At 49.4% G+C, this 21,701-nt stretch overlaps 8 protein-coding genes across 8 annotated transcripts; 4 read left to right on the top strand and 4 right to left on the bottom strand.

The window, feature by feature from the left end:
* The first annotated feature begins 181 nt into the window (after nucleotides 1-181).
* On the top strand, nucleotides 182-1,927 carry BDW43DRAFT_121250 (ATP phosphoribosyltransferase). The gene is made up of 5 exons (XM_032038075.1): nucleotides 182-542; nucleotides 634-668; nucleotides 789-1,280; nucleotides 1,346-1,483; nucleotides 1,564-1,927. The coding sequence occupies exons 1-5, from the start codon at nucleotides 526-528 to the stop codon at nucleotides 1,797-1,799; spliced, it is 918 nt and encodes a 305-aa protein (XP_031905500.1). The 5' UTR covers nucleotides 182-525; the 3' UTR covers nucleotides 1,800-1,927.
* A 149-nt stretch (nucleotides 1,928-2,076) lies between these two features.
* On the bottom strand, nucleotides 2,077-5,377 carry BDW43DRAFT_121275 (uncharacterized protein). Its single transcript, XM_032038077.1, has one exon. It carries the CDS (start codon nucleotides 4,950-4,952, stop codon nucleotides 2,376-2,378), a length of 2,577 nt encoding a protein of 858 aa, XP_031905501.1. The 5' UTR covers nucleotides 4,953-5,377; the 3' UTR covers nucleotides 2,077-2,375.
* A 1-nt stretch (nucleotide 5,378) lies between these two features.
* Nucleotides 5,379-7,572, bottom strand: dprC. Its single transcript, XM_032038076.1, has 2 exons — nucleotides 6,155-7,572; nucleotides 5,379-6,101 (listed from the first exon to the last, which is right to left on the bottom strand). The coding sequence occupies exons 1-2, from the start codon at nucleotides 7,415-7,417 to the stop codon at nucleotides 5,952-5,954; spliced, it is 1,413 nt and encodes a 470-aa protein (XP_031905502.1). The 5' UTR covers nucleotides 7,418-7,572; the 3' UTR covers nucleotides 5,379-5,951.
* A 538-nt stretch (nucleotides 7,573-8,110) lies between these two features.
* On the top strand, nucleotides 8,111-9,455 carry BDW43DRAFT_262290 (NADP-dependent oxidoreductase). Its single transcript, XM_032040412.1, has 2 exons — nucleotides 8,111-9,060; nucleotides 9,122-9,455. The coding sequence occupies exons 1-2, from the start codon at nucleotides 8,239-8,241 to the stop codon at nucleotides 9,365-9,367; spliced, it is 1,068 nt and encodes a 355-aa protein (XP_031905503.1). The 5' UTR covers nucleotides 8,111-8,238; the 3' UTR covers nucleotides 9,368-9,455.
* Nucleotides 9,456-9,979: 524 nt separating this feature from the next.
* Nucleotides 9,980-10,934, top strand: BDW43DRAFT_320400 (SDR family NAD(P)-dependent oxidoreductase; the record flags this gene model as incomplete). Its single annotated transcript, XM_032049074.1, has 2 exons — nucleotides 9,980-10,043; nucleotides 10,108-10,934. 2 exons carry the CDS (start codon nucleotides 9,980-9,982, stop codon nucleotides 10,932-10,934), a joined length of 891 nt encoding a protein of 296 aa, XP_031905504.1.
* A 416-nt stretch (nucleotides 10,935-11,350) lies between these two features.
* Nucleotides 11,351-12,522, bottom strand: BDW43DRAFT_306515 (serine/threonine-protein kinase; the record flags this gene model as incomplete). Its single annotated transcript, XM_032046043.1, has 2 exons — nucleotides 11,351-11,482; nucleotides 11,533-12,522. 2 exons carry the CDS (start codon nucleotides 12,520-12,522, stop codon nucleotides 11,351-11,353), a joined length of 1,122 nt encoding a protein of 373 aa, XP_031905505.1.
* Nucleotides 12,523-14,240: 1,718 nt separating this feature from the next.
* Nucleotides 14,241-18,113, top strand: BDW43DRAFT_121384 (cation-translocating P-type ATPase). Its single transcript, XM_032038082.1, has 2 exons — nucleotides 14,241-14,417; nucleotides 14,499-18,113. Exon 2 carries the CDS (start codon nucleotides 14,564-14,566, stop codon nucleotides 17,861-17,863), a length of 3,300 nt encoding a protein of 1,099 aa, XP_031905506.1. The 5' UTR covers nucleotides 14,241-14,417; nucleotides 14,499-14,563; the 3' UTR covers nucleotides 17,864-18,113.
* A 627-nt stretch (nucleotides 18,114-18,740) lies between these two features.
* BDW43DRAFT_121347 (putative TBC domain protein) lies at nucleotides 18,741-21,499 on the bottom strand. The gene is made up of 3 exons (XM_032038081.1): nucleotides 19,935-21,499; nucleotides 19,417-19,871; nucleotides 18,741-19,361 (listed from the first exon to the last, which is right to left on the bottom strand). The coding sequence occupies exons 1-3, from the start codon at nucleotides 21,139-21,141 to the stop codon at nucleotides 18,756-18,758; spliced, it is 2,268 nt and encodes a 755-aa protein (XP_031905507.1). The 5' UTR covers nucleotides 21,142-21,499; the 3' UTR covers nucleotides 18,741-18,755.
* Between the last annotated feature and the right edge of the window lie 202 nt (nucleotides 21,500-21,701).

Genomic DNA, 21,701 nt, shown 5'->3' on the forward strand with positions numbered 1-21,701 from the left:
AAGTTCAAACATATTAAGTCGTAAGGTATGATATCTGCGTCCCTTTGACTCTCCAACATTGTAGTGTTTAGTGGTATATAATAGGGAGTAGATGTATTCACTCCGTAGCTTGGACCCAGAAAGCCGCTTGCGCCAAAAAGAGTGATTTAAGACTAATTTTAGTGATCAAATGTTATGCTACCTTAAAAGCCGCTGGGAACCTGCATTTTATTCCAGCCAACCAATTAGATTACAGGTTCCGGGAACATGACCTATTGAGCCTGATTTGTAGGGCATCAAATACCCCACTCCTCACTGATTCAGACTCTGTGCTCCGATTTCGTTCCTTTCTCCGGTCTAACTCTCCCCATCTCTGCGAAAACCTCCTATTTAAGTCAATTCTGCACAGTGTTAGACGTATTATATTGCCTACACCGGTTTGTTTTCGCTTTATACTGGCATACAATAATCAACCCGCCCGCCATACTTTTCCTTCCCTCTCTCAATTGTTCCAGCAACTACCCCGCGCAGTGATCGTCATCAAAGATGGATCTCGTTAATCAGTGAGTCAATCACTCCCATGTTTCTATACGGACCTCCAGATAGGCAATGGCTTTGAAATATAACCTGCAAATACTAACATTTTCGTCTCAGCCTTGAAGGAAGACTCCTTTTCGCCGTCCCTAAAAGCAAGTAACCCGCCATGACTCACTCCACTCCTATATCGCAAATTGAAGCATGAGCCCCGTCACACCAAATCCATGAAAATAAAGATGAGCTCCAGCTAATACGAGAATCTCTGGCAACAGAGGGTCGGCTCCAACAGGCGACCTTGGACCTTTTGGCCGGTGTTGACATTCAATTCCGTCGCGAGACCCGCCTCGACATCGCCCTGGTGAAGAACCTCCCCATCGCGCTTATCTTCCTCCCTGCCGCAGATATCCCCACTTTTGTCGGCGAGGGTCGCGTCGACCTTGGTATCACCGGTCGCGATCAGGTCGCTGAGCACGATGCGCAGCTGCCCAACGGCGAGACCTCCGACGTGGAGGAGATCATGGATCTTGGCTTCGGAGCCTGCAAGTTGCAGGTGCAGGTGCCGGAGAAGGGCAATGTCACTGAGGCGAAGCAATTGATTGGCCGCAATGTTGTCACCAGCTTCACGGGCCTCACCGAGGCGTTCTTCGCCAAGCTTGAAGGTGTCGATGATACCAACAAGCTCAGCACTAAGATCAAGTACGTTGGTGGTAGCGTTGAGGCTGCTTGCGCTTTGGGTGTTGCCGATGGCATTGTCGACCTTGTCGGTACGTTCTCTTGAACAGATCTATCATGACTGTTTATGAAACCGAGCTGACCGAACCTCACACAGAATCTGGTGAAACTATGAAGGCCGCTGGTCTCAAGGCCATCGATACCGTTGTCGAGAGTACCTCTGTTCTCGTGAAGTCCAAGAAAACCCAGAACCCTCTCGTGGAACTTATCACCTCCCGTATCCGTGGTGTCATCAGTATGTCATCATTTTTTTTTTTCGAACTTCCTTTCGCCTTTGTCCACTTCTTCTTACAACAGCTAATCTCTTTACTATAGCCGCCCAGAAATACGTCTTGTGCCAATACAACATCCCTCGTAGCGAACTCCACACTGCCGCCAGCATCACCCCTGGCAAGCGCGCCCCCACCGTGACCGCCCTCGAGGAAGACGGCTGGGTCGCCATCAGCTCGATGGTCGAGAAGAAGAAAATCGCCACTGTGATGGACGAGTTGACCAAGGTCGGTGCGACAGACATCCTAGTCCTGAACATTGCCAACTCGCGGACGGGTTAGACCGTGTCTTCTGTTTTTATTTCTATTCTATCATGCCTTGTTTAGCTCATGTTTTGTTTTTCTGGCATAAAGGCGTGTTTTACATTTTACCATTTTGGTTCTTTCTGGGGGTTCTTGTTTGTTTATTTTTCTCTTTCTTTTCTTCGGATCTCGGGACATTTGGGTAAAATAACTTATAGACTATGTGGTTACGGTTCCATTGAAAAAAGAAAAGAAAAAAGAACAAAAGAGTTACATTCAATCCGCCTATGCTATGTTACAGATAGATTCGATGTATATACAATTTTTTTTCTATATAAATAGTGAATATATACAGATATAGCCGCAGCACTCTATGCAAGAGAGGGGTTTTCTTCTGAATAACGTGAAGATGTAATGCAGATTTTGTCATTTCTCGTATGATAATCATCATAAGCATGAGTTTGGTTCATCCAAGATGATCGGTCAAGAATAGTCATTGGAGAGGTTCATTGGAAAGGTGATGGGAAGAGGATGAGTTTCTATAAGCCCGGGGGTGGGGGAATGTATGGGTATCGTTGCAAAAGGCTAGATAATAAGAAAAGAGAAGAGGAATCTTCAGGCCAATGAGGACGATTCGTTGATTCCTACGCCCTCTCGTCTTCCGCGCACTAAAGCCCGAAGACATTGGCCCACACCTTCTAGATCACCCAATAACCCGACGTGACCGCGATCGCTTTTGACCAGACCGTGTTTGATGATTCGATAACCTGGGGGTAGCATTGCCGCAGATGCGAGGCAGACACCGTCACCTGCAGCGAAGGCGAGATCATCGTAGGCGTCTTGGTGTTTGATGTGTTCGCGCGACGCGACGCGCGCGCCGTAGAGGGTAGGAACAGATTTACCGTATAGAACTGCGAAAGGCGGATAGCGGTTGTTAGATTGATGAGAGGGGTTGAAAGCGAGTTCTTGCTTGAAGCGGAGGATCTCGGCGAGGGTGCGCTCCAGATAGGTCATAGCTGAAGCTCGGGGGATGGTTACGGCAGTGGTTGCTTTGACGTTGGCCGAGCCCCGTAGGTTGGACGTGGGACCGACAACGCCCTCGATGTTTGGAGCGAGAGCGGAGGCCTTGTCAGCTGGGTCAGTAATGGGATTCGGATTGCTGCGACCGGTCTGATTCGGGTCTTGCTGCTCGTCTTCCGGTGACTCCTCCGATGGCAGACTCTCCTTGCTGCTTAGAACAGCGGAGAAGCGTTTCCCAATGTTGTCCTTAAGGCCAAAGCCCTTGTTCGTCATGGGTGGAAGGGCTGGATTGATGCAAGGGGAGAGCCGGTATTCATCCCAATTTTGAGCGTTGAAGAAGTCCACCCGATATTCTTCTTTGGTGCGCTTATCGATAAAACAGTGCCCATCTTCGGGAAGAAGGGCAAAGCTGGTGCGGAATGTGAAGTTCACTTGAGCTGTGAGGACACGAGAACTGAGTAATACATCGTCACCGTTGCGAAGGGGACCTAGGATATTGACACAGTGTTGCGGGACACCGGCGTAGAGAACACTAGCGAAGAGTTCTGGGCGCTGGTTTACGGCGTGTCGGGTAATCAACCCTCCCAGACTGTGCGCCACAACATGGGCACCCCGCTTCTCGGGCGGAACATTGGGCGCATTGCACGGCAAGCCCTCGAGGAACTTGATCAATCTTTTTGAGAGAAGATGTGGACTCAGACGCCAATCGTAACCATAATCCCATACGCGGAGGTCACCTTTGACGGCATTATCGCACTTTCGGAGGTGCTTCAATAGCCGACGGCAGATGTCCACGGGCCCAATATGCGACAGAACCCCTGAGGGAATGATCGTTTCCTCCATGCGCTCCTCGTCCTCCGGGTTCAAGCCTACTTCAAGGTCCACCTTGCGGAGGTTTAGCCCGACTTTCATCGGAACCCACAGTTGACGCTGCGGTGGCTTCGCGGAACGCAGGATGGATCCTCGATAGCCTCCCATGATGACAACATCGCCACTTAACTCAGACATAGCTTCATTTAACACGGGATGCCACGAATTGGAGTTAGCCCGCGGCGGACGAGTTCCGAGTTGCGATGACATCTGCTCTCGATATGTTTCACTCGTAGCCGGCGGTTCATCGGAGTAATTGTTGCCTTTACGATTCGCGATATCGCTGAGGAAAGGTCTATAGCCCCAGTCACTCCGCAAGTCTTGTAGGTGCAAGCTAGGCATACTAAGCAAGCGGCTACTAGAGTCCTGAATACTGTCCTTGATGGCTTTGAACCGACTGTTGACTTGAGTGTGAATATGCTCATACTGAGGTCGCTGATCAAGCGACGATGCTGTGGATGACGCTCTCAGATATAAGGATTGGTCTGAGGATGATCTCCGAAGCATCGACGGAGCAGTTGCACTAGGGCGACGGGTAAACGAATGTTTGGCCGCCGTCACGCCATCAAGAGGCTTCAAGTCAGAGATCGGCTCATCCACAAGTCCGTTGCAAGGATCGGAATCGTTCAACGATCTCCGCCGCGTCTTTGTATGGGAGTCCTCCCCTTGGTCCAGCGTCAGCTTGGACGGGCAAGGCTTTAGTGTCTGACTACGAGAGCGATTCTGCGAGGAGCGAAAAGGTAATGTAGTCCGCTTAGTGAGATACCCAAAATCGGGCAAGAATTTCTTCATGGCGTCGCCCGACCAGGCTCGAGGTCGCAATGGCAAGCCACTCTTCAAGATCGACCGGGTGAAACTGGTGCGACCGTTGGCACTATCCTTAGAAAAAGACGTTTCGTTCTGGGGCGCCATACTCAGGGCAGAAGCTGGAGGCTGACTCGCTTCTGGTAGGGAGGCCTCCGGCAATTGCTCTGGCTCCGCGGTGATATCGGAGGTATAGAGACCGCTCGAGTCCTCGGTGTCGGGAATGGTATCAAAATAGCCCCCATTGCGTTCCATCGCACGGGACTTTTCCTCTGCCGGGGTGGAGCGGGACTTCATGCGACTCTGGGTGCGACTGATGCTGACGCCAACCACTTCGTCGGCTTCATCCTCTCGAGCGGCATCTAGGCCGTTCACTATCGGCTCATCGCTGTCTGAGCTGGTATTTCCAACCGGTAAGGGCCATAAGTGAGCCCGCGGGGGCTCCCCGATGGCATTGACTAGATCATGGCCTGCAGGTGGAGCTGCGAGGATAGCCATAGTCGAGGAAATTGCGAGGGAAGGCGGCGGAGATCCTCGATTTACACATATAGGGAAGGTATTGCAAGTTAGACTATACAAGAAGAAGCTGACATAATTCAAGGGCGAGGGGGAAGAAAAAGTATAGAGAGAAGAAAGAAGCAAAGAGAGAAATATGCTAAGAATAACAATAATAAGAATAAGAACCAAACGGTATGGAGTCGTGAATCACATGTAAAGAGAGTGTTAAGAGTCGAGATGGAGATTCAAACTAGTAGTAATAATGAAGGACTAGAATGGTCTTGGGAGAAGAACTTGATCGTATTCGTACTGGCGATTTAATACCAAGGAAGCGGAACTGTCCTTAGCTGTAACCCGGTTCGGTTCCTTTCTTTTCTTCCACTGGTTCTGTAATCAATCCTCAGCTAGGGTTGCCTTCGGTGGAGAAACGTGAGCAATAAGAACAGAGAAGAAGAGGGAAAATCTGAATTCAAGTATTTAATGAGGAGGTTCCACTGCACAGCCCTCCGGCAAGCCCGGAAGATGCTTCCTGTAGATTTTTTTTTTTTCTCATCCCCTCATGGCCGCAAGTTAACAAGCAATAGTTTCAAATCTTAAAAATCAAAAATGGTTTAGCATGAATGGAAGATTGCTCCACAATGGATCTTTTGTCCATTGCTTGTCCGATACAAGGTATAACCAATCCTGCATAAAGAATCGGAGGGAATGTGTTCATCATTACATCCAAGATCTGGATGTGAAGTCATTCTGCATTGGATCAGTCACATCAAGCTCTGGTTCCACTCTTATCTTACTACTACTTAAGTTGGTTTCCATTCCCGCCGCTTCCGTGGATAAAATGTCCTACTACGGAGTGGATACACCCAACTGACTGAATATAGAAAACTGTGGTCATTCCTACTATTCCACGTATTGTCATAAAAAAGCACAAAATCAATAGATATTATACACAAACTATTCATAACATCGTGAACTCATACCTACCCAGTAAGGTCAAACTCAGTGATTGTTTCCCTTGCTGAAGTTTCCAGTGCGCATCTCGCGTTCGCCTCGACTGGCAATGGCATCGTTCTTAGCGACGCCCTCCTCGTGACCGAAGGTCTTATCAACCGCCGCGTTGAGACCGCCACGCAGAGATTCTCCCATACCCTATCCATGGCACACGTTGGTCATGTTCATCCATAACTGGGAGTATCACTTACGTGAGCACCAGCGAAAACACCCTTTACATCAGAACCAACGTTCGCGCCCTTCTGAGCGGACCTAGATCCAGGTGCGCTGCCGGAAGATTCCGCCGGTCGGTATCCTACGCCGCTGGACGCGAAACCGGTCCCGGTGGATCGTCCGATGGTATTGTCGTCGTATTGAGCACGAGTAGCACCCGAGAATTGGGAGCCGTGGGATTGAGTAGTTGTTTTGTTAGACATGTCACTCGTCTGTGCGTCTACGCGAGGGTCGAGTTTATTCATCATGTTGGACTGATGGGGACCGGTGTTGGAGCCGCGGCTGAACGAGGTATCCTGCGTAGCATACGGGTTCTCATTTCCTGTCTTAGTCATGCCTGGTGCATACTGGGCGCGGTTGTCGAGGTCGCTGTCAACCCGGGGGTCAAGTTTGTTACCGATTTTTGAGTCGTGGGGACCAGTTGTGCTCGTGATGCCTCCTGCCTGAGTGCCACCCAGATGAGAGGTCTCGCGATTATAGGAGGAACTTGGCGCATGCTGCGCACGGTTGTCCACATCGCTATCAATGCGAGGGTCAAGCTTGTTACCCATATCAGAGCTATGGGGACCAGCAGTTCTTGGGGCAGGCCCAGTGCGAGCATCGCTGGCAATAGTGCCTGGTGCGTGACGGGCCCGGTTATCCACGTCGCTATCAACGCGGGGATCAAGTTTGTTACCCATATCAGAATCGTGCGGACCAGCCGTTCGCTGAGCATGTGCAGCGCGAGTGTTACTCGACACGGGTTCAGATGCACGGTTGTCTACACCACTGTCAATGTGGGAGTCAACTTTGTTACCCAAGTCAGACTCATGAGGCCCAGCAGTTGTCTGGGCAGGTCCTGTACGAGGATCGCTCGATACAGTTCCCGGTGCCTGTCGGGCACGGTTGTCCACATCGCTGTCGACGCGAGGGTCAAGCTTATTGCCTGTGTCAGAGCTGTGGGGACCAGCCGTCTTCTGAGCAGATGATCCAGTGTAGGTGTTGTCAGCACCGGCGCCGCCAACACCGCCAACACCAGCGTTGCTTGACTTCTTCTGCTTGCTCAAGTCGCTATCGACGCGAGGATCAAGCTTGTTGATGATGTCGGACTTGTGTGGACCAGCTGTGTGTGGAGCAGGTCCAGTTCGAGGGTCAGAAGGGTCTGCAGCCCCAACCTGAGTGCCAATTGGCTGAGAAGAGTTGGGGTGTTGAGTGGGGTCGCCGAAGGAGGAGGAATAGTAAGGTGGCTGAGTGCTATTCATGGTGGATGTTTTGAAGTTGACTTTTCTTTCAATGTCGTTTCGACTCTAGGAAGTATATAACAGAGAAGAATCTTTCCCAGAGGAGTTGTATTGTCTTCAAGCCTTTATATATTCGAGATATTCAAGTCGTCATCACAGCACCTTTAATCTTTAATTCTTCGACATCATACCTGATGTGCCTATGACGTCAGGGTACAAACTCAGGGGTAGATTGAGGTTTCTTCACCATGGAAGGGGCTGTAGATCTTCATCTTTCTCAGACGGACAATAACTATGAATAGATCCCAATTGCATCAACGGCTGAGTATCCGCCTCAACGTTCCGCTGAAGAACAATGACGACTAAAAGTCAAAAAGCAATGGAAACAGGTGGTCACGTTCCCCTTATCGCGATAAGGATCAAATGGGGAAAAGTATGGTACTTACATCATCATGGCTTCATAAGTTCGTTAACTAGCTTTAAATACTCCTTTCTTATTATTGTGGCCAACGTTGTGTCGCTGAATTAGCACATGTGTATTCATTCGTTTTTCCCTTGAGAAACTCTCTGTTTCAACCAAGGATGTATGATAGGCGAAGGTTTTATTGACCTTGGGATATTTGGGCTCAGAACAAGGCGTTATCTAGGGTGGCCAAACGTATCTCAGAAAAAGATAGTGATTAGTGATCTTAGCCAATTCGGTTATGTATCAACAGCCGAGGCTCCATGGTCAAGTGACAAAGGAGGGCTGAATCTCACTCCTAGACAGAACATATCATCCATTATATGTATCTCTCTCCTTCTGCACCCACTTTTAGCGAATATCGTTGAGCTCAATCAAAATGCCTATTACTAACCGACAAGCTATCTACGCCAATACGCCCTCACCGGCAATCGATCCATCGCCGAACGGCACCTTCAAGATCTCCTCCACAACCATCCCCGACGATATTCCCGACGATAAAGTCCTCACTCGCGTCCACTACCTTTCGCTCGACCCGGCGATGCGCCAATGGCTCACCGCTAAGCGATCCTACATCGCCCCCGTCGAGCGTGGTAGCGTCATGCGCGGCCAGAGTATCGCCCAAGTGATCGGCGTCGGCAGCAACCTTAAAACCCAATATAAAGTTGGAGACTGGGTGATCGCTTACTCCGGCTGGCAAGAGTACGCCCTCCTGGGCCCAAAGGAGGCACAAAAGGTCGTCATTCCCCCGGGATGCAAGCCCACCGACGCAATGTCGGTGCTTGGCATGACAGGGTTGACCGCGTACTTCGGTATGACGGAAGTTGGACAGCCGAAACCGGGCGATACAGTCGTCGTTTCCGGCGCTGCAGGCGCTACGGGCATGGTGGCCGGACAGATTGCGAAGATCAAGGGCGCGAAACGGGTTGTTGGATTGGCGGGTAGCGCTGATAAATGCGACTTCCTGCGCAACGAGCTGGGCTTCGATGCGGCTATCAACTACAAGGACAAGGATTGGAAGAAGCAGTTGAAGGATGCAACCCCAGAGTATATCGATGTGTTTTTTGATAATACTGGGGGTGAGATTCTCGATGCGTGTCTTGCGCGGGCTGCGCGCGACGCTCGGTTTGCCATCTGTGGTGCGATCAGTCAGTATAATTCAGCGAAGCCGCAGGGTCCCGCAAGCTTTATGACTGTAATTGTAAGTTTATTGTGCGTTTCTCTTCTGTGAGGTGAGTGATTGCTGACAATGTTTTCGATAGTCGCAACGAGTGACCATGAAGGGCTTCATTGTCTTCGACTACGCTAAGAAATACCCGGTCGCGTTGAAGGACTTGTCGGAATGGCTGATGCAGGGTAAGCTCAAGCGCAAGGAGCACATTATTCCTGGTGGACTAGAGGCTGCGCCTCAGGGCTTGGTAGACCTATACAAGGGTGTCAATACGGGTAAGATGATGGTCGAAGTGGCCCCTGCGAGTGAGGCGATCGGGGCCAAGGCCAAACTGTAGGCAGCTGGACTGTCGCATTTATCTATTTCTAGTTTGGACAATAAGCTATAAATAAAATGAGAGAAGTGATACTTAGTTGAATGCTCCGTAGATGAGAGTTAAACCCGTTTTACTTCAAATATGTAAGCTCGGTGAGTAAGATATCGGGGTCACGATACGGGCAAAGTTGAGCAGATCCGAGACAACATAGGTACTGAATACTCCCGTTGGATCCTAGATCAAGGCAAGCAAGGAACCGTTGCATGAATCTAGACATAAACCGTGACCCACAGTCTTGTTGGTGAATTGGTCGGTAACTCATCCAACCCCATCTCGACGTCATACCGATGAGGCAATACTTGCCTCACCACGTTCGACAAACAGAACATCCACTTCTAACATGTATATAAAAACATTTGTTTCTACACCTAGTTAGATTTCAATTCCATCATGTACCGACAGAATCTCCTCCCACGCCTTCTTAGATCAAGCTGTCCAATCCGATATAACCTCAAATCAAGCTATAGCGCTCTTCAGAAGCCTTCCCAAGTACATTCTACAGCTCAATTCTCTACATCTTCCTTTAGCCAATTCACTACTATACCTCATCGAGTAGTATCTGAAGCAATCAAAATGGAGGCCAAGGCAAGCAACGAAAACTTCAAGCTTGAGAACCTCTTCAATGTCAAAGGCAAAGGTAAGTAAAAACCCACGCGTTCTCCACAATACGACTAAAACATTAACAAAAAAAACCTCCCCAGTTGCCCTCATCACCGGAGGAGGCTCGGGCATCGGCCTAATGGCCACGCAAGCCCTGGCCGTCAACGGCGCAAAAGTCTACATCACAGGCCGCACCTCCGAGAAACTCGACCGCGTCGCAGAGCTCTACAGCAAGAACATACCGGGCCAGATCATCCCCATCACATCCGACATTACCGACAAGAGCTCAGTAGACAAGCTAGCACAGGAGATCTCCTCGCGCGAAAAGTACCTCTCGATCTTGATCAACAACGCCGGCATTAGCAGCCAGACCCAGACAACGGAGAAGGAAGACCCTACTGAGCTGCGCAAGGAGCTGTTCGAGAGTAGTGCACTTGATCCCCAGGAATGGAGTGATGTTTACCGCACCAATGTCACGCAGCTGTTTATGACTACCACGGCGTTGTTGCCATTGCTTCAGAAGGGGTCCGAGCAGGAGAAGGGCTGGTCGAGTACGGTGATTAATATCTCGTCGATTTCGGGGATTGTGAAGGTTTCGCAGCATCATTTTGCGTATAATGCGTCGAAGGCGGCTGCTATTCATTTGACAAAGATGTTGGCGCATGAGATTTCTTCGTCTGGGTTGCGGATTCGTGTTAATAATATTGCGCCCGGGGTTTTCCCGAGTGAGATGACTGCTGGTGAGAGTGATGAGAAGCAGAAGAGTGAGCTTGCCAAGGAGAAGTATGAGCAAAAGGTCCCTGCGGCTCGACCAGGTAAAGACGAGGATATGGCCAACACTGTTCTCTTCGCTACCACGAACCAGTATCTCAATGGGCAGACGATTGTGGTAGATGGAGGATATGTGCTGGCCGCTGGAACCGTCTAAAAAGGTTTATGACTAGGTAATCTACATACCTTTTATTCTATATAATGTAGAATATCGGGTATGAAAATTGTAAGATATAATGTCAAAATGATCACATTTACGATCCAATAGGACTATCAAGAAGGCCTATCTATCTAGGTGGGAATCATGAGCGCTTTTTATATGGGGCCTGATTATCAAAGTATCCAACAATTCACACAATATTCACCAGGCATATGTCAGGTGCCTGCGATACTAGGTAATTTCAGGAGCGTATCCAGTATATAATCCTACACGGCATATGGGCACTGTAATAGAAATGACAAATTCACAATTTGATATTTCATCATAGACGATTCGTTATTTGCTAACCATATTCAAGGTATGGAACCAGCCATTATATGTGTAAAATATCCAACCAGAGAAGCCAGCCACACTTACCACCCCATTTTCCCTGCATCGCACACCCGCACCCCATATATCCATTCCGACCTCAGCACCTCAGACGCCCTAATCCTCCGGACAGGATCGGGATGCAACATCGCATAGATCACATTACGACACCGCGTCTAGCCCCCAATTAGCACTGACAAATCCCAAGCAAAGAGCGCAAACTTACCTCTTCCAACTCCTCAATCGGAGGATATCCCTCGTAAGTTTGCCGTCCCCTGAGATACGCACAGTAATTCCCATCCTGGTCCACGCATGGCATCTTCCACAGCAACCGACCCCACCTCATCGCCATGTACACAAGCCCTGCAGCCCAGACATCACCAGCCCGTGGATCAACCATTGCACAATCTCGATATTCCTCCGGGGCAAGATAGGGCGTCGACCCCACGGTCTTCCGCGGAGGCGAGGAAAGCGACGACAACTGCGGCCGTATCCGACTTTCCGCCTGCTCGCCCCCTGCAACCTCATCTAGCAGCCACTCCGCACTCCCAAAGTCAGCAACCTTCACCGCGCCCCGGGCCGTAAGAAGGATATTCTCCGTCCTGAGACCACGATGCGCAATGGCATTCTCGTGAAGATACACTACTGCGCGCATGATCTGCTTAAAGAAACAGTTCGCATCAGATACATCTAGGGTCTCTTCAGACGTCGCGATAAGCGTGTTCAGATCGCCTCCCGCACAATAATCCATGACCAGGCAGGTCTCGCCGCGGTCATTCTGAAGGACCTCCAGAGTCTGGAGGAGATTGGGATGAGAGACGGCCGATGAGAGGGATTGTTCGAAGCGATTAGTAGCTCTGACGAAAGCGTTTGACGAACGGCGGAGGACCTTGACGACGTGAAGTTGTTTCGGGGCACCTATAGACGGTGACTGTTTTCGGGCATACAGTCTTACGCAGCTGTGGGAGCCATAGTGGAGGATTTCGGTGCATGGGCCGTATCTCTCTGTTAGGGAGGACGGTACCACAGAAGAGGGAGACAAGAGGTTATGTCTCTCTTCGTCATCAGGTGATTCGTTTCTGGGCGACCAGCATCGTGTCAGGACGTTGGGGAGGGTTAATGCGGCGAGGAAGTTAGGGCCTGTTTTGTGGACGGGGGAGTGCAGTTGATGTCGATGGGGAGTACATGTACCGTAGGTATTTTGTCGTCGGGACATTGTGGTTTGTATGATTTCGCTACGATGCGGTTTTTGGATTAAGGAATCTATCTTATGGGCACAGACGGCCGAGCTCATATAAAGGCTTGAGCATATGCGAGTACCGGGTCAACTGACCATATCAATCCCATGGATGCGGCTGCGCTAATTGGTGAGATTCTATGTAGGGGGGGTGCGGATGTGGCATTTTGTTTTCTCATCAAAGGGAGTCACTAGGCTTTCTGTTTAAGGGAGCCAGAGGTGCAAGGGAAATTCGCTCGTCAAGATCGGATTGGGCGAAGAAAGCGCTCGTTGTGAGTTGTTATGTAAAAAAACCTGGGGAAACCGCGGGAGGGAACTTAGATTTGGGTATAGTCGAGCACGCCTCTCATTTGATTTGCGGTGAGCTTGGGCTTTTATTTGTTTCATTTTTCGTCCTTTATAGCGTAATGATAGGGTTAGCATTCGGTCAATGCCGAGAGCCAAATTTAGCAATCGATTTTCATAGCCATATATGAATATGATTTGTCTGGCACGTTTGGCCAACACCGTTGGTAAAACTGCTATATATACATCGAGTAGCGGAAAAGAATGTGGAATATGCACAATCTATCGGCATTTTAGTTTCCACAACATCAATTCTGAGAGACCCCTGCAGTAGTTCAATCAATAACAAGACAGAAGAGAGAGGGGAATAAGCCATTATAGTAACAGCCAAGAACACCGTGACTCTTACCTAAACTGTTCGACTTGCGCCACGTGCAAATGGTTCTGGATTCCAGCTCCCTAAAAGATCCTGTCAAGTACAAGCTGACACACATACCCGGAAGGTGGATATCAAAGAGGGGGAGAGAAAGGAAGGAAATACAATCCTGATTAACGAATGGTAAAAGCCCGCGAAGGATAAACTCCGGAGGGAAAGAGGAGCGGAGCGGGTAGACCCTATCCTGGCCGCGAAAAACATCATTATCAAAAAGTACTCTCTTATATCATTCGATTACGAGAGAGTTATAATGAAAACAAACGTGAAATTTGGAGGACATAAACCCCCTGAATATAGTACCATTGCGGAGTTGCTATATTAAGGCTCAGGTGTGGTGTGTGTGACTCGGGTTGCCTCTCTGGGCTGTGACTTGAGTCAAGGTTGGATAACAATATTCGATTTCTATTCAATATGACACATTCCCGTGTACGCCTCGGGAAAAGTAAAAAGATAATTCAAAAAAAAGAAACGGAGGAAAACGTGGGAGTTTTGAAAACTCGAATGCCTATTGGTTCCAATAAAAGGCGCAGGTGGTAAATTCGAAAGCGGCGGCGGTTCGTTTAATTTCAAGCAATCCAAACATCTTGAGGGATTTTCCTCAACCACACATTGGCAGTCGGGGAATAAGCAAGCAAAGGTCGATCACAATACGCCTGAGCCTCGATGGTCAACCAAAGTACTGGGCTTACTGTGGCGCATCCACCGACCTAATCTGAGCTTGATCCAACCTTAGAAAGGTTTCATAACGGAAATGGCTGCGCGATTTTTACTCTGCCATCGAAATCATCATCTCAGGAGCCGACGACCGAGGTCGTTGGATGGAAAAATTCCCTCGTACATCAGTTACAAGCGATTCAGGTAAATATAGAGAGTAGCCATGCTTTTACCAGAACCTGAGGCAGCCCACTCTATTGCCTAAAACGGCAATCCCTCTGTCATGGAATCCCACGAACTCTGGCGGAGATGGCTATTCCCATCCTTCGTGCCCGCCTAGCCCACGGACTCGTCAATTTCGGCATACTGTCTCTATGGCTGGTCTTATCAGGCTAGCTGTTCAGCGCCTTCCTAAGCGAAGGCCCGTATCCTTTCTCCTCCTTTGGTCTAGGAGCAGTGGTTGCCTACACAGTACCGGGAGGATAAATACCACCCAGCTGTGAGTGAATCTCTCTGTTCACGATCTTACCTCTTCTCCCTTCCTCCCTCTCTCCTTGCTATATCATTTACGATCCGGCAGACTCCTCGAAATAATCCCCTTGTGCTCTCGTTGTCTGTTTAATTTGGTGACTTGTCATATCTGCCATGGCCGACTCACCATCGTCTTCAGATCCTGCCGAGAAGGATTTAGAAACGGGTGCTGCACAGCGCTTGGGTCGACCGGAGCGACGAACAACCATCAAGTTCGACGGTACCTCGTCTCCGGAGGCCCAGGGAGGCGTGTATCAACCCCAGCAGCTGGGCCGTCCTCGTTCCCTGAGCAGGGACACTGCGAAGAGCGGGCGAACTGGAATACAGAACTCTGGGACTGCCGGTATTCCCATCGAATTTCGGACTCTGTCAATCCAGATATCAGAGACACAGAAAGCGACTGAAGAGGTAGTGAAGGAGAGACAAGAGAAGGAGAGGCATCCAGATCAGGATTACTTCGAGAGCCTAGACTTCCATATTCTCAGCACTGACAGAGTATCTCAGCAACTCAATGTCGACTGCAGATACGGTCTCAGTTCATCGACTGCTGCTCAACGGCTTCAACGTGACGGCAAGAACGTAATTGCACACCACCGAGAGAATTACCTCAAGAAAATCCTCGGATATGTCTTTGGGGGTTTCTGTTCGGTGCTGTGGGTTGGTGTTATCATCTTCTTCATCTGCTGGAAACCTTTGAGCGACCCCCCCTCGGTGCCTAGTCTTGCGATGGCAATCTTGGTTATCATCGTTATTGTTCTGCAAGCAAGCTTTTCTGCCTTTCAGGACTGGTCTACGAAGCATGTGATGAACTCGATACTCAACCTGCTTCCATCGGAAGCACTGGTTCTTCGCGATGGGAAACAGATCAAAGTCCCCTCTACAGAGCTTGTCGTTGGTGATATAGTTTACGTCGCCATTGGAAATAAGGTTCCAGCAGACATGCGTCTCTTCCAAAGCTCCGGAGATGTTCGCTTTGATCGTGCTGTCCTCACTGGCGAGTCTGATGAGATCGACGGAGCAATAGACGCTACCGACGACAACTTTCTGGAAACCAGAAATATCGCCTTTATGGGCACCAGTGTGACAAATGGGAATGCAGTTGGCATGGTTGTGCTTACAGGCAGCGGCTCTGTAATGGGCCGTATAGCCAAGATGACTGCTGGTGTCAAGGAGAAGCCAACTCTCATCCAAAAGGAGATTACGCGGTTTGTGACGATTATCATTGGCCTCACCCTTACTTTGGTCCTGTTGATCTTACTTACCTGGGTCGGTTGGTTGCGCGTTGACCACTTCGCCTTCATGAATGTCGTGGCAATGTTGAACAATGTCATGGGCTGCGTTGTTGCTTTCATACCCGAGGGCATGCCAGTCGGAGTTGCTCTTACTCTCATGATGGTTGCGAAACGCATGAAAAAGGCCAATATCTTACCCAAGGGTCTTGCCACAGTCGAAACATTGGGCTGCGTAAATGTCATTTGTTCGGACAAGACAGGCACTTTAACCCAGAATAAGATGTCCGTCAGATCACTAGGCCTACTCGATACCGCGCTGGATGTGGATCAGCTCTTCAGCTTACAGCGCAATGACATGTCAGAGCCATTGAAAAGCTTGGTTCGAGGATCATTGTTGTGTAATGATGCATTCTTTGACCCGGCAACGATTGCTTTGCCTATTAATGAGCGAGATGTCACGGGAAATGCCACTGATGCCGCTGTCCTACGCTTTGCCGAAACTATCATGCCCGATGGTCGTAATCAGCTCTCCTCGTTCGAGAGGATTCACCAGATCCCCTTCAATTCGAAGAACAAGTGGATGCTAACGATACATCGGGATCCTACCAATACAGACGGGTACCTTGTTTTCGTTAAAGGTGCACCAGATGTTCTACTTCCGAAATGCACCTCATATCTATCTGGATACGATAGCACGAGCAAGGCTCTGGACGAAAAGGCAAAAGAGATGTTCTCAAATTTCCAAGCTGAATTATCCAGAAAGGCGGAGCGTGTGATTGTTCTCTGTCAGCGGCGCTTCACTCCTCGCGCTGCTATTGGGTCAAATGATTTTAACGAGGAGGTTTTGAATGAATGTGTCCAGAATCTGACGGTTACTGGGATTTTCGGGATCATCGATCCACCACGACCGGAGACTGCAGATACGGTAGCCGCTTGTCGAAAAGCTGGTATTCGTTTCTTCATGGTTACAGGTGACTTCAGTTTAACTGCGGCAGCTATCGCAAGAGATATCGGTATCTTCAGTGGCACCGCTGAGCCAGATACTGTGGATGACCTGAAGCCCTTCACTAATGACGAGAATGACGAGAAGCATTCACTTCAATCTCACCACAGCCTCCTGGTTGACGGCAAGCATATTGCATCCCTCAACGATTGGCAGTGGGATGCTGTGTGCAAGTATGAAGAAATCGTGTTTGCTCGAACTTCACCCGAACAAAAGTTCCGCATTGTAGAGGAACTCAAGAGCCGTGACAACGTCGTCGCTGTAACGGGAGACGGTGTCAATGATGCTCCGGCATTACGTGCAGCCGACGTTGGTATTGCGGTGGTCTCCGGCAGTGACGTTGCAATCGAGGCAGCCGATCTAGTACTTCTCGACAAATTCGATTCGATTGCTCAGGCGATTCGACTGGGTCGACTCGTTTTCCAAAACCTCCAAAAAGTGATCGCATATTTGCTGCCTGCCGGCAGTTGGTCCGAGATATGGCCAGTCTTGATGAACGTGTTCTTCGGCGTCCCACTGCCCCTAAGCTCTTTCCTTATGATCATCATCTGTGTGTTCACAGACTTATTCTGCTCCCTTGCGCTCATCATGGAAAAGGAGGAATACGACCTTCTCAGCGTACCCCCACGAAATCACAAAAAAGACCACTTGATCAACCTGAAGATATACGGACAATCATACCTCTTCGTCGGTGTCATGGAGGCATTCTGTGCGCATTCAATGTTCTTTCTCTACATGTACAAGAAAGCAGGCATCCCATTCCATGCCCTCGTCTTCGCATTTGAGAAGTACTCAGATGGTTTCTATGGCTACACACAGGACGAGCTGACCAACTTCAACAACGTCGGCCAAGGCGTCTACTTCGTGAGTCTCGTCATGCTCCAGTGGGGTAACATCCTCTCTGTGCGCAACAAACGCATGTCAATCCTCCAAGCAGACCCCGTCCGCAGGCAACGCCGTAACCCCTGGCTCCCACTGTCGATGGCCATATCCCTTGTCATCGCCATCTTCGTCACCGAGGTCCCGGGCTTCCACAGATTATTCAACACCGCACCAGTACCCATCGAGTTCTGGTTCATCCCTCTGGCGCTGGCGCTAGGTATCCTACTCATGGACGAGCTTCGAAAACTACTGGTCCGGCAATTCCCAAAAAGCATAATCGCAAAAATAGCTTGGTGATCGCTTTGCCGGTGCAAGAAGGAACACAACACTACACTACGCTATTTGTGTACCTTTCGACCGCTGGATATCTTCCTTTCAAAGATGATATAATAGACGGTATATCCTAAATTCGGCGGTAACGTCGTTTATGAGTCCATGCACAAGTTTGAGGGCGGATATGTGATTTCTAGAGACGGTGGTGTTTGTATCTTTGGCCAGGTTGGGAGAGGATTTATTTGAAAATAATGTCTGTTTCTTGAAAATATTATACGGTAGTAAATATCAGCCACACTTCTAGGTACATATGTACATACATACCTACATGTCTTTTCCAATTATTTTCCTTCTTATTGTAATCTAATACACGAGTCATAAAATACGCTGTACAAATGTCAACCGGATAGATTGTCAAATTGCAAGCCTAGATGCAACCAAGACTAAGCCCAAACCTTAGCCTGAGTCAAGTCTCAAAGAGTAGAAGAGTATTATTACCTAACCCCAGAGCTTCTGGCAATGTAAGGAAGACCGGGAATCTAAAAATAACTTGCAATAGATGGACTAGGAGTTGGCATGAATACGTGCATGTCAGCCGCGCTAGGGATGTGCTGTACATTATAAGTTGAGGCACCGTACTCTGTTGCTATCAGAGATATGCAGGCATCTCGAGATCTAGAGACAATGGTGATCACTTTCGATGGGGTGTTCAAGGGGATATCATGAATAAATTGATAATTAGCTTGGTTGCGATGAAGTGCTTGAACCGCCTAGAGAATAAGAATATCCAACGAGAGGAGGATGAAGGAATAAACACGGGTCAAACGAATGATAGGTATACACGTGGTAGTAATAATACCCTCGAGGGGTCAACAGTGGCTAGATGAGATAATAATAACTTCAACTGCCCAAACTCCTAGTTCCGCACTTTGCCCGCTTCCCTAACTTCGTTCATAAATCCATCTTCATCACCGGCGGCCGTCAGTATCCAGTAGTCACCAACGCCGGCATTGGTAAATTGACCACCGCCGAAGCCCGATGCCGATGGTTCAGGAGCACTGTGACGCTCCCTGGGCTTGGCTCCGGCACTGCGGGGGCCCCCTCCAAGGATATCTCTAACCATAGCACGAGTCTCGTCGTCCGGTTTGTTAAATCCAAACAGCTGCGGCTGCAGGCAACCAAGAACTGCGACTGCAGCGCGGATCATAATGCGATCTCCCTCGAATACCCAGCAGTCCCAAACACGGCTGACACGGTCCAAGTCTAGACCATTTGTCAGGAGAGAGCGGAACATTGGTTCCCAAATTTCTGCATCCGAAAGTTGAAGCGTTTCCGAAAGGTGAGTGGCTAGACGAGGGAATTTATAACGGAGCATCGCGGCCGCTAGTGAAAAAGTACGACCGATTGCTCCGCGGTCTAAGGTAAGAAAAGCAACAGGCAGAGACCGATTGAGTGCATTAGCCATGGCTAGGAACGCAGATGAAGGGGTTGGGAATTGAAGAACGAGAAGAGCAGCAATTGTCTAGTCGATTATTAGCATAAACGACGCACGTGAGATTCGCAGCCGTGTTACTTACGTGGAGGCCATTAATATAGCCCACATCACTCCGATACATGGAGTACGCCTGCAACACATCAATCAATGTCTCCCGTAAAGGTCCGCCTTCCTGGAAGAGTCTCAATTCCGGAAATGCTTTAGATGCGTCGGCTTCAATTGCCTCAAACCACTCTCGCATTCTTTTGTTGCTCTCTCCAGCATCACTGTCGGGCCTTGACAGGACATCTTTGGCCCGCTGCAATGCTTTCTTGTACGTTTCCTCCGATAAAGACAGCTCATTGCCGATGGCACGCTGCCAGGTTGTTCCTCTGTTGCGCGCAGGTACACCACGCCACCACAATTCACGTGTTCGGGTTTCACTCATGGCTTGATCCCAGTTGGTGTATACATAATCGTCCCAGATACGCTGAAGCGTTTCTCGAGTGTTGTCCTTTTCGCACTTGGCCGAAGCAGCCTTGGCGGCCCGACGTTTGTCTGTTCCGTCAGGGTCAGTGATAAACTTGCAAGAAGTCCTATCAGAAAAGAAGGATAACTTACCTGCTTCCCGTGATAGTGCCATCATTCTCTTATACTCCTTCAGGTGCTTCTTCTCTTCTTTCTGGTCTTTGGGAGGAAGCCAGCTAGGCCGCGTTCGCGTCAGAACCTTCTCCTTTTCCTTGCTGATGGGTAAGGGATCTATCATTATATTGGATTTTTGAAGTGGGGGCAGCTCAATAGTGCCCCTAGACCCTCGCTTTGAGTCCTCGCTTGACCTTAGGGAGGATAAACCGCTTTGCAGATTCTCTCCCCGCTTCCGTTCGCGCTCATCTGCATGATGCTCTAAAGCCTCGGTTATGATCTTTGCTTCTTCCGATAAATCGGACATCATGCTATTATATGAATAAACACGGGGATTCCGCGGGGAGATCTGACCGCGTTCAGGGCCAGCAGAGCTGGATCGCACGGGTGGCCGAGCGCGTTGGGATCTGCTTGGTGATCTTGCAGCCGGTAATTGAGCGTCCTTAACGGAATGCGACAAGGGAAGCGGCCGAGGTCCTGGGCTCCGGCCGTTTGGGCTCGCGCTTCGAGAGGTAGAACGGTCTTCAAGCGGTCGAGGCGATATAGGAACATTCCACAGACTCGCATCTTCTGGTAATTCCTCATCCGAGTCATGGTATTCTTCCTCTAATTCTTTCAAGGTCTTCCGATGTGGCTGCCAGGACTGTTTTCGGTTCAGAGTGGGCCGAGCATTAGCCGGCGACAGCGACAAGCTATGAGTAGATGGTGATGATCCCAGATGAGACGTCGGCCGAAGAGGAGATGTAGATCGTGCACGCTGAGATTTCGGTGTTTGCAATGGCTGCGACTTGGTGTTACCGGAGTCACGCTTGTTCCCAGACTTCGGTCTAGAGCTACCGCGTGTCTGCAGACCCAGTATTCCATTAGCTTGGGCGTGAGGCTTATGCAAGCTCTTCGTTTGTTGTGAGGCAGTGGTCAGTTCCCGCGTTGTGATCATCGGGGTCTTTGCCTGCAATCGGGCCGTCGATGACCGTGGAAGACCAGGTCGCCCATACGGCGAAGCGACAGCATTGTTATAGGCTAGGTCCGCATCGTCTTCGAGGCCGATGTCTTCAAAGTTGGATATATCCGTGAAGATCCCGTCAGGGCCGTCGAGTTGGGAGGAGGAGCGGAAGGAGGAGGATTTGGAGGACTTGGAACCGGATAGCTCGGGTGGGGAATTGGGCGTTGTACAAATGGTTGTCATATCGTACCGCGAAGCGTTTGGGAGATATCACGGAAACAAAGCAAGAGGCTCCGCTGTTATCGATATGGGGAAAAAATAACAAAGGGTTGGGACTGGCTTGATCGCGCAGCGAATGCCGAGTCAAATTTGGTAAGGAAATTGGGAAATATAAGAAATGAAGGAATGGCAACACCATGCAGTATTAAAAAAGTAGTCCACTATTTAATGTGACACCAAGGAGCATCCAGCACCTGGTAATGCCCAGACCAGATAACCGGTAAAAAAAAAGGTGCTGGCGATGATGTCGCCGGTTTTGGTGATTATCGTAACGGGGAGATCAGGAGAAACTCTAATAGGACATTAGATGTTCATCGAAACACAGAATAGGAGTTAGTTAACGAGAGAAAGTTCAACGAGAGGATGAAAAGGGTCAGATCAAACGAAGGAGGGGAATCGATGAAGAAAAAGGAAGAGAAGGAGAAGGACAAGGTGGGGAGGGAAAAGGAAGGATGAGGAAGAAAGAGAAGGGGGATGGAAATGAATGATGGAGACTTGAAGCTGCAACCGGCGTGGCCGATGCC

The sequence above is a fragment of the Aspergillus alliaceus genome (genome assembly GCF_009176365.1).
Source record: "Aspergillus alliaceus strain CBS 536.65 unplaced genomic scaffold BDW43scaffold_3, whole genome shotgun sequence".
Taxonomy (NCBI): Eukaryota; Fungi; Ascomycota; class Eurotiomycetes; order Eurotiales; family Aspergillaceae; genus Aspergillus; species Aspergillus alliaceus.